The following is an 11432-nucleotide window of genomic DNA, read 5'->3' as shown; positions in this document are numbered from 1 at the left end:
AATGACAGTATCCTACAGAACAGCTTCATTGCCCTAAAACTCTTCGGTGTACCACCTATTCATTCCTCCCTCTACTGTAACCCTTGGCAACTGTTGATTTCTTTACTGCCTCCATAGTTTTGTATTTTCCAGATGGTCATATAGTTGGAATCATACAGTATGTAGCCTATTCAGATTGGCTTTTTACACTGGTAAGCATTCAAGGATCCTCTGTCTTTCCATGGTTTCATAACACATTCCTTTTTAGCACTAATATTGCATTGTCTGGACGTACCAGAGTATATTTATCCATTTACCTTCTGAAAGCCATCTTGTTTGCTTCCTGGTCTTGGCAATTACTGATAAAACTGCTGTAAGTATCTTGGTGAGGATTTTTGTATGGACACAAGTTTCAACTCCTTTGGGTAAATACTAAGGAATATAAGTGCTGCATTGAAAGGTAAGGAGTATGTTTGGTTTCCTAAGAAACACCCAAAGTGGCTGTACCATTTTACATTCCCATCAGCTGTGAGAGTTCCTGTGGATTTTGACCATTCTAATAGTTGTATCTCGTTGTTAATTTACATTTCCCTAAAGACATATTTTCAAGGGCCTATTTGGCATCTGTAAGTCTTTAGTGAAATGTCTGTTTGTATCTTTCACCCATCTTTTAATTCTTTCTTATTGTTGAGTTTTCAGAATTCTTTGTATATTTTGGCTAACAGTCCTTTATCAGATAAGTCTTTTGCCAAGTATTTTCTCCTAGTCTGGGCCTGTCTTCTCATTCTCTTGCGATGGTCTTTCACAGAGCATTAGTATTTAATGAAGTCTAGTTTATCCAATTTCTCTCTCTCATGGCTTATGCCTGGTGTTGTATCTAAAAGTCATCACTATACCCAAGTTCTTCTAGGTTTTCTCCTCTACTATCTTCTAGGAATTTTATAACTTTACATTTTACATTTGGGTCTATAGTCCATTTTGAGTTGATTTTTGTGAAGGGTGTAAGGTCCGTGTCTAGATTCATTTTTTTGCATGTAGATGTCCAGTTGTTCTGCAGCATTTATTGAAAAGACCATCTTTTATCCATTGCAACTACCTTTGCTCTTTTCAGTTGACTATACTTGTTCGGGTCTATTTCTAGACTCTACTCCGTTCAAATGATCTATCTGTATATTCTTTTACCAATACCATCCCATCTTGATTACTGTAACTTTATAGTAAGTCTTGAGGTCAGGTAGTGTTAGTCCTCATCTTTGTCCTCTTTCCATATGGTGCTGGCTATTCTGGGTCTTTTGCCCCTCCATATAAACTTTAGAATCAGTTTGTTGATATCCATAAATTTTGATTGGGATTGCACTGAATTTGTAGATCAAGTTGGGAAGAACCACGGTCTTAAACCATACTGAGTTTCCCAATCCATGAAATAGATATTTCTATTTTATTTCATAAGAGTTTTATAGTTGTTTTCATAAAACAAAACAAAACAAACTTAAAAAACTACTAAATATATATTCTTAGGACTTTTTAAAATTGAAAGATTCACATACAGTTTTAAGAAATGGTAGAGGTCCTTTATACACTTTGCCCAGTTCCTCCCAATGGTACTGTTTTGCAAAACAAGAGCAATAATCTCACACCCAGGATATTGACACTGATAAAATGCACTTGATACTGATCTCTTAGTAGCAGTCCATAGTATGGAAGTACTGCAGTTTAACTACTCACCTATTGAAGGAAATCTGAGCTGAGTCCAGCTTTGGCTATTAGAAGTAAAGCTGTTATGAAAATTCATGTACAGGGATTTGTGAGAACCATTTCTATGACTTCTAAAGTTCATTTTAGTTATAAAGTTTTGAAGATTAGAGTTTTTAAGATTAATTTGATAATTATTTAGTTAGTAAAACAGAATATTCACTTTTTACCACCTTGTAAAACAAAGAGTAGTGATTTTGTAAATATGGAAAAAAGTACTTAAATATAATGTTTAAGATTTAAATAACTAGATCCGTAAAATAAATATACTCACCAATAAAAGCACTATCAGATTCCAGTAATGAAGTTTTCAAAAAGTCATCAGCGTGCTCTCTAAGCTAAAAGAAACATCATACATAAACAACTTTTATTAGTATTGTATGGAAAAATAACAAACTTTTACCAAGAGGCACATGTCTCCACACTGTTCCCAAAATTAGCAAAAAAGGATGGCTGCTTCCTTCCTACACCACATTCCAATGTCCCCCAAATACAAGAAAGGCCCTTTTTTATAAATTTTTTTAAGTTTATTTATTTTTGAGAGAGAGAGCATGCACATGAGTTGGGGAGAGGGGGAAAGAGAATCCAGATCAAGAATCAAGCCAAAATTGACAGCTGGATGCTTAACCAACTGAGCCACCCAGAGGTCTACCCCAGGAAAGGGGTTGTCTACTGAGGTTCACAATTAAAATTAAAAGGTCTTTAAACACCGCCAAGACCCACTCATTCTTTCAATAAATCTGTGTAGTGCACTATTTCCTCCATGCCAGGAACAAAGATGAGTAAGAGTTTCTACTGTGGAGTGGATCACAGTGCCATGGGGGACAGAGAGGAGCACGCCCCCAGACAAGGAAAGCCCTGTCTGACAGCAGTGGTCACACAGGTATAGCACAGATGTAGAGAGAACAGAAGAGTAGGAAACAAAATAACACTATGACTGGGCTTGTAATGAGCTCTCAAATAAGGGATTAGCAGATTTACATACAGAGAATAGTATCACCTTAGATGCTAGAAGGAGCCTAAAGTCACCTGACACCACCTCCCCACCAGATTTTTAGGATGTGCTAGAATGCACCACCAAAGAGCTATTATCCATTAATTTCTAAATACATTCCACTGATACACAGCATTGATTATCACAAAGTTCTTCTCTTTCACTCAATTCTTCCATATACTGCATTTAACTTTCCTTTTTAACACCTATTGATTCTGCTTTTACTTTTTAGCATGAAAATAACAGCATCTAATATTTACCAAATGGTCTGGAGCAGGTGTCCCTAGCATGGCATACTTATCGCCACACCTCTCTGTTCTTCATCACAGTCCTTCACATAACTGAAAAGTGATCCAAGTCCACCCAAGCTCTATCTTCTCCATGACAACCTGCCCCACTTTCATTTGTGTTTCCTATATAATCCAGTTTCTAGGAAGATGAGGAGCCCAAAATTTATTAGCTTTTTGGTAACAGCCATGATAAACTGTTGGCTTATGCTAAGTTTCTACTCAGCAAAATACAGTGTTACTAATCCAGGGTTTTTTAAATTTTTTTTTAAATTTACTTCTGAGAGAGAGAGCATGAGCGGGGAGGAGCAGAGAGAGGGGGAGACACAGAATCCAAAGCAGGCTCCGGGCTCTGAGCTAGCAGCACAGAGCCTGACGTGGGGCTCAAACTCACAGATTGCAAGTTCATGATCTGAGCTGAAGTCAGCCGCTTAACTGACTGAGCCACCCAGGTGCCCCACTAATCCAGGATTTTAATCAAAATCCCAGCTGTTAAATTTCGATATCTTTTCACTGAGAAATGTGGCTGCCACACACAGAGAAACCTACTGACCTACAGAATCTTCAGGAATAGGTGTGGTACAGGGACAAAGGAGCTCTTGAGACCACCTTGGTTTCAGATCTGGGCTTTGCAGCTTACTGACTGCGTGGCCATGTGCTAGCAGTTTCCTCATATGTTAAATAGGGATAAGCACACCTTGTTGTGAACTTTAGAGAAATAAATATCAAGTATCTGGCACAGGTGAGCAGTGGTCACGCTGTAAATGGTAGCTATTAGCAACATCATTATCAGTTCAAAACTAAGTACCAACAGCTACCAACTGGTAACCCTGGGCTACTAAAACAGCCTACCTGAGCCTTATCTTTATAATCTGAAAATGGGGGCAATACTGTTTCTGCCATTCATGTGTGTGAAGATTAAATTTCTTTCCAACCCCAATCTTTTCCCCTGAACTTATCTGTCTGCTACTTGCCAGTTCCAACTGTTTGTCTAATAGGCATCTCAAAACTTACCATGTCTAAAACTAAGTTCGTAAATCTCTCCCCCCACAAATGTGTTTCTTCTGCCTTCCTACTGCTATAAACGTCAACTCCCAACCAGAACCCTTGACTCCACCTTTGATTCCCCATACTCTAGAACCAATATGTCAAAATCCTTTCAGGTCTCCTTTCAAAATAAATCCAAACACTTCTGGGGTGCCTGGATGGCTCAGTTGGTTAAGTGTCCAACTCTTAATTTCAGCTCAGGTCATGATCTTACGGTTTGTAAGCTGGAACCCCGCGTCAGCCTCTGCACTAACAGCAAGGAGACTGCTTAGGATTCTCTCTCTCTCCCTCTCTGCTCCTCCTCTGCATGCATGCGCGCGCGCGCGCTCTCTCTCTCTCTCTCTCTCTCTCTCTCTCTCTCTCTCTCTCTAAATAAACATACATACATACATAAATTTGGCCACTTCTGACCACTTCCACTACTCCTACCCCAGGCTAAATCACTTAGATTATAGCAGTAGCCATGTGTCACTACTCTGCTCTAAAACTCTGGAAGCTTCTCAACATGTGCACAATGTAAAAGGCAAAACCCTGTGATGAGTTTGGAGGCTCTGCAGTCCAGCCCATCACCACTCTACCCACTCTGCTCATGGTTCTCCAGCCTCCCCAGCCTGGTCACTGCTTCCTGTATGCACCAAGCCTACTCTTGCCCAGGGCCACTGCCTAGAAGCTGCTTCCTCCAGATGTGTCCCCTGCTAATTCACACAGCCACTTCCTTGATGTCCTTATTTGAATATTACCTCCTCCATGAAGCCTTTCATGCCCACTGTATTTCACATTATAAACCCTCTTTTTAAATGTTTGAGAGAGACTAGAGAGAGAGAGAGACGAGAGAGAGAACGTGAGCAGGGGAGGGGCAGAGAGAGAGGGAGACACAGAATTTGAAGCAGACTCCAGCCTCCGAGCTGTCAGCACAGAGCCTGACGTGGAGCTTGAACTCATGAACCACGAGATCATGACCTGAGCCAAAGTCGGACACCTAACCGAGCCACCCAGGTGCCCCCCAACATTGTAAACTCTCTTACCCCAGGACACCCAGCACCCTTTCCAGGCTATTATTTTTCTCCAGAGCCCCACAATCTAACATACTATATATTTATTTATTGTCTCTCCCTCTTAACAGAAAGCTAGCCCTCAGAGGGCAGGGATTTTTGTTCATTCCTGTGCCCCCAGCACCTAGCACCATCTATCTGCTCCACAGTAAGTATTCAATACATATTTGTTGCATGAAAGCAGCTCATCCCTTCTCTTAAGTGTTTACTTGAGAGAGACAATACATGTACACACATGCATGAGGGGCAGAGAGAGAGAGAGAGAGAGAGAGAGAGAGAGGGAGAGAGGGGGAGAGAGAGAGGGAGAAAGAGGATCCCAAGCAGGCTCCACACTGTCAGCACAGAGCCCAATGCAGGGCTTGATCTCAGGAACCTGAGCCACAATCCAGAGTCAGATGCTTAACAAACTGAGCTGCCCAGGGGCCCCTCATTCCTTCCCTTTATTCAGTCTCTGCACAGATTTCACCTCCTCACGATAAGAGTAACACCCTTACCTTGCTTTCTTTCTTAATAGACCTCACCAATATTTATATAATAAACTCCTACTTCCACTGCTGCTCATACTGACAGCAAACACGCTGCACTTATTATGGGCCAGGCTCTATGCTAAAGGCTTTTTTAATACATTATCTCACTTAATCCCCACAACAACCCAAACTATTTTTCATTTATTTAATCAACATTTATATAGAAATTACGTGACAGGCCTATCTCTAAGTGCCTTGCAAATAATAATTTACTTATAGCCACCCTCAGAGGTAATACTATCCTATTTTACAGATCAGGAAGCTAAGGCACAGAAAGATTAAATATCTTGCCTGAAGTCACACGATTAAAAACAGACCAACTTGAAGAGCCTAGATCCAATGCCACAATATACTTTGTATAACAATATATTTTCTATGTATTATACTAATATATCTCTACTACCCACTACATGGATGAGACAATATTTAATTTCTTTCTTAATTCAATATTCAAAACTGGATTACTCACCATATTTCTAAAAATTTTTTATCCCCCAAAAACTAACCTGAAAAATTGTGGTAAAAAAATAAGTGGTTTCTTACCATTCTGTGGTCCCGTACTTTAGCACTTGGGATAGCATCCAAGTCAACTACAGTTAATGGAGAAAAAAAGTTAGAAAACATTTTAAAATAAAAATTTTTCGGGGCACCTGGGTGGCTCAGTGAGTTGAGCATCTGACTTGAGCTCAGGTCATTATCTCACATCTTGGCATGAGTTCGGGCCCTGCGTCAGACTCTGTGCTGACAGCTCGGAGCCTGGAGCCTGCTTCAGATTCTGTCTCTCTCTGCCCTTCCCCAGCTAGCATGCTCTCTCTCTCTCTCAAAAATACATGAACATTAAAAACAGATTTTCTAAAATAAAATTTAAAAAAAAATTTTAGAATATCTTTTGTAACTAGCTAGTGCTCTATTAGAAATTCTTTTTCAACTATCACATTTTACAATTATGTTAAGATATTACTTATTAATAAATATAACTAAGCATCCATTTTAATTGAATAAAATTCTTCCATTCACATTAATGAATAGAAACTGTAAAATCACTGTGAACTTGAAACTGATGCCTACAGAAAGAGAAAATAATGCAGAATTCTTCACCATCTTCTTTCATACTTCCACAATCTGTGTAGAAATCTGCTGAGTGGAGTTAAACACAGGCCCCTCACATGAACTGAAGGAGGCTAGTTCAGCTCTAGGTTTCTGGTTCCAGGGGCAAATATTCTGGATCATGTATACCAAAGGTCCCTCTTTGATCTGACCAGTGTTCCTATGTGTTCCTCTGAATAGTGCATTTTGTCCTTTAGAACCTGCCATTGGGAATAAATACTCTACCAATGAATGACAGCCTGTATTCCTTCTTAGAATTTTTTTTTTAATATTTATTTTGAGAAAGAGAGGGAGAGAGCAGGGTAGGGGCAGAGAAAGAGAGAGGGAGAAAGAGAGATTACCAAGCAGGCCCCATGCTATCAGTACGGAGCCCGGCACAGGGCTTGCCCTCACAAACCATGAGATCATGACCTGAGCCGAAAATCCAAGAATCAGATACTTAACCAACTGAGCCACCCAGGCTCTTAGAATATTTTATACCATGTTTGTGACTGTTTTATAGTTAAACCATATTTTTATGAATTAAGTCATCATACTGTTTGTTGGAAGGTGGCAGATGTTGCTATGGATACCCACAGCGCAAAAACACATCTGAATCTACCTGGGGACTATTTTTGGGTTAATCAGCCTAATTTGCCAAGATCACACCAGATCAGATCATCAGCTGGAATTCCTAAGGGAAAATTCCACCAAAATGCTTGTAAAGGTTGAACAACGTATTTGCTTTTCTCTTCTCTGATGGCATGCCTAGTATTTATCATAGCATTTGGGTTACTCTGCCGTCAGAGGGTGATCTATGAGACCATTGTGAAAAATTCTGTACAAGATAGAGGAAAGACTTTCCCTATATCAATCTTTATCAAAGTCTTGACCTGGGCCTAAAGTGGTATACCCCTTACTCCTGTGATACTGTCTCATGGTCAAAAAAAGGTTCCTCAGATCCTGCAGGCCAGATCAACCTGCCAAAGTTAGGGTCTTAAATTTTCCTAAAAGTAACTGGTAGGACCATGTCTTCTCATTCTTGTTACCAGACTATAGCGTTTGTACAACTCATTTTCTATGGCCACTCTCAGTGGCCTGAAGGCTAGCAAAGCTGGTGAAATATGTGTGAGGGTCACTGGATCAACAGGGAGCACAAATACTGAGGCAGCTGCTCCACTCTGCTACCAGATGCTCCCCCACCCCTAGTTCCACACTCCCAAGGGACCCTAGATTTCTCTTTTGCAGCATTCATCACACTTAATGCTTATTTAGCAGCTAATGTCTCCCCCGAAGTATAAGCTCCTAGAGAGCAGTAGCATTATTTCCTTCATCACCACATCCCCTGGATATGCGTATTTGTGCTCACGGTAGTCACTTAGTAAGTATCTGCTGACTGGCTGATTATACAAAAACATGTTCACAGCCCAGTCTGGTACTGTACAAACTTTATGTCGTATCAAAACCTGGCAGACACGCATGATAAAGAAATGCCCCAGCATTCCTTCCCTTGGTTCCTACTTCTTGCTGCAGATGTCACCTGACCTAGCCAAGGTGCTCAATCTTCCTCATTACAGTGAATGGCTGGGCCCTTCTCATACATGGATAACATACCTCAGCCACACCAATCAGAGCCCTCCCTGGGACCTGTATTTTTCTGGGACTATATGCCACAAGAGCCATGTGAGCATAAAGCCACCAGTGCAGGGAAATTGCCTGGAACTGAAATCAATACCAGAGAGAGAAAAAAGCCAATAACAACAACAAAAAACAACTCACTGATACTATTTGAGATAGTAATGACTATTTCTTACCTTCAGCACCTTCCTGCATCTTTATTCTATTCAGTTTCTTCTGCTGTTCTCTTAGCAGGGCTTGCTGCTGAATCTCTAAGGTGTGGTGATCTCTTGGAGGATCCGGGTACATAAATTTCAGATCAATTCGTGTTTCTGAATCTAGTACAAAAATATACAGCTAAGTTCAATCTTGTTTCCAAATGAAATTTTATTAAACTTCACTATAAACATATGAATAACCTAATTTCAAAATCAAAGAATATAAATAATAAAATATCACTAAAGTCAAAAGATACTAAAATTATCATAAAACTAAAGAACATGAAATTAATTTTCTTTAAATAGATGCCCTTTCACAAACTTACCAACATTATAAGGAAACCCTCACCAGAACAAGCACTAACTTATTAGGCATTCTCCTACCATCCCACTCCCGAAGATACCCCCCACCCCAAACACATAGCTAGGCAACTATGTCCAAGCAGTCAGTCATATGGCTATAACTCAGGCAGCCATGAAACACTGTAATCACAGCCAATCCCTAAAATATACTGAAAAAATGAAAATATAATGTTACTGGCCAATTAAAATTTTAACCCTTGCAAGTATCATGCAAAAAGCAAGACAAATGTAGACTGGCTGGAACTTTAGGAGAGAGATGTCATTAGTGGAGGAAATGACAGTCTAAGAATTCACCTATGCCACAATTCAAGAATATTAATTGATCAGAATGAAAATGTTAAACCTTAATTTTTAAATGTTGAGAACAAAAATATACTACATACATTAAAAAGCCCTGAAACTATTATTCCCTTTGATCTACTAATTACACTTCTGGGATAGAATTTAAAGAATTGATCCTAAATATATAAAAAGCTTTATGATCAGAAGTTACCAAAATTATCAAAATAATGTAATAGTATAACATAATAAAAAATGGGAACTATGTTGAATGCCTAAGAATTAGAAAATGATTAAGGACAAAGTTAACAGAAGAGACTGGACACATGAACTTGGATTGGATAGACCCTGACTTTGCCACTTTCAGACTCTGTTTCCTCTCTGTAAAAACAAGAGATATCAACAACTGAGTCACATGATGAACAAGGACTCAATGTGGAAATAACATAGGGAAAATGAGTGGCTCAATTTGTGGTGTAAACCTTTTTTGTTCTCATGATCTCATGATCTTTGAGGACCCCTAAGAGCTTTTATCTAAGTCTCTCACATACACAAACTTTATTAGAAATTAAACTAAAAAAAAAAAAATTTAAAAATGAGAACACACAAACACACTGTAGTATTAGCATCAGAGCAATGAAGTTATCAGATGCTGTGTAACCTCCAGAAAACCTGTATACACACGTGAGAATAAAAATAAAAAAGACAAATAATGTCTTAATTTATAATAAAAAGGTTTTTTTTAATGTTTATTTATATTTGAGAGAGAGAGAGAGAGCGCAAGTGGCGGAGGGGCAGAGAGAGGGAGACAGAATCTGAAGCAGGTTCCAGGCTCCGAGCTGTCAGCACAGAGCTCAACACAAGGCTTGAATTCATGAGCCGTGAGATCATGACCTGAACCGAAGTTGGACACTTAACCAACTGAGCCACCCATGTGCCCTGAATAAAAACAGTTTTGACCTCACAGATCCCCTGACCAAATTCTTGAGATGCACTGGCTTGTTTTTTTCCAAACATTTATTTATTTTTGAGAGACAGAGAGAGAGCACAAGCAGGTGGAGGGGCAGAAAGAGAGGGGGACACAGAATTTGAAGCAGGCTCCAGACTCTGAGCTGTCAGCACAGAGCTTGATGCAGGGCTTTAACTCACCAACCGTGAGATCATGACCTGAGCCTAAGTAAGACACTTAACTGACTGAAACACCCAAGCACACCAATAATTTTTTTTAATGTTTATTTTTGAGAGAGAGAGAGCTTACCTACATGCAAGCAGAGGAGGGGCAGAAAGAGAGGGAGACACAGAATCCAAAGCAGGTTCTGTGCTGGTGCTCTAACCCATGAACCGTGAGATCATGACCTGAGCAAAAGTTGGATACTCCACTGACAGGCACCAAGGTGCCCCAAGACCCACTGGGGCTTAATACAATTCCTGCATACAGTAAATTGTCAACAATAATAGAATTAAAAAGCTACAGTATATGTAAATGATGACACTTGTAAGTATAAATGAAAAACAAAAGGAAAAATTAACACTTAGATCTTATTTTTACCCTTTTTGCTTTAATTAGGCTCAGAAAGAAGACTTGAAATAAGAATGGTGTTTATATTTAGGTGGTTTGAGTAAGGTGATTTTTCCCTCTTTCTTTATCTGTATTTTCAAAACTCTCAATAATAGCTCTTACTCTTAAAAGTAAAATGAAGACCCTCTCTCTCTGCCCCTCCCCCACTCATGCTCGCTTGCTCTCTCTCTCTCTCACAAATAAACAAACATTTACAAAAAAGTAAAAAGAAGAAAAGTTAAATTCTGGTATAGATCATATGATCACACATCCATCTCTGCCCCCTTGACTCCAATACCTGCTCTATTAAATGGTCCAAAAGGAAAGTCACATATAACACACATTTTGGCTCCTCTACACATTTTCCATCTCCCAGGCCACTGTGTATCTTGGCAATCTATTTCCCTACTAAGCTTTCTCTCCTCCTTCTAAGTGCTTTATCAAATCTTCTCTACTTTCTTCCTTCAAAAATCCTCTATTTGCTCCTGCCTCCTCAGGGACCCTGCTCTCATCATTCTCTCTCTCTTCTGTATCTCACACCTCTTCCCCAGTGACAGCCCTTCATATTAGCATCCTAACAAGTTCCCCAGACCTGGACCCTTTGCTCCTCCCCTTCCTGGCCAAACTTCCTCCAAGGGTTGCCTTCAACACTTTGCCTCCTAGTCAATCCTCA

General features: G+C 39.7%; 1 protein-coding gene across 15 annotated transcripts in view; it reads right to left on the bottom strand.

The window, feature by feature from the left end:
* The window catches only part of CSPP1 (centrosome and spindle pole associated protein 1), a 154168-nt gene that overhangs the window by 7273 nt on the left and 135463 nt on the right, over positions 1–11432 (bottom strand). For 14 of the 15 annotated variants that reach the window (XR_013553383.2, XM_060610672.3, XM_060610677.3 and 11 more), the window contains 3 exons: positions 8539–8679; positions 6182–6228; positions 2006–2069 (listed from right to left, as the gene is read on the bottom strand). Coding sequence is in view for 13 of the 15 variants with exons in the window: in XM_060610672.3 (XP_060466655.3) it covers positions 2006–2069; positions 6182–6228; positions 8539–8679 (252 nt within the window). In the remaining 2 variants the exon portion in view is untranslated. The remainder of the gene's footprint in view (positions 1–2005; positions 2070–6181; positions 6229–8538; positions 8680–11432) is intronic. The other variant, XR_009603485.3, reaches the window with a different exon arrangement.

The sequence above is a fragment of the Panthera onca genome, chromosome F2 (assembly GCF_046562875.1).
Source record: "Panthera onca isolate mPanOnc1 chromosome F2, mPanOnc1 haplotype 2, whole genome shotgun sequence".
Lineage (NCBI taxonomy): Eukaryota > Metazoa > Chordata > Mammalia > Carnivora > Felidae > Panthera > Panthera onca.
The sequence above is the reverse complement of the archived record's forward strand: the minus strand, read 5'-3'. Positions and strand labels throughout refer to the sequence as shown.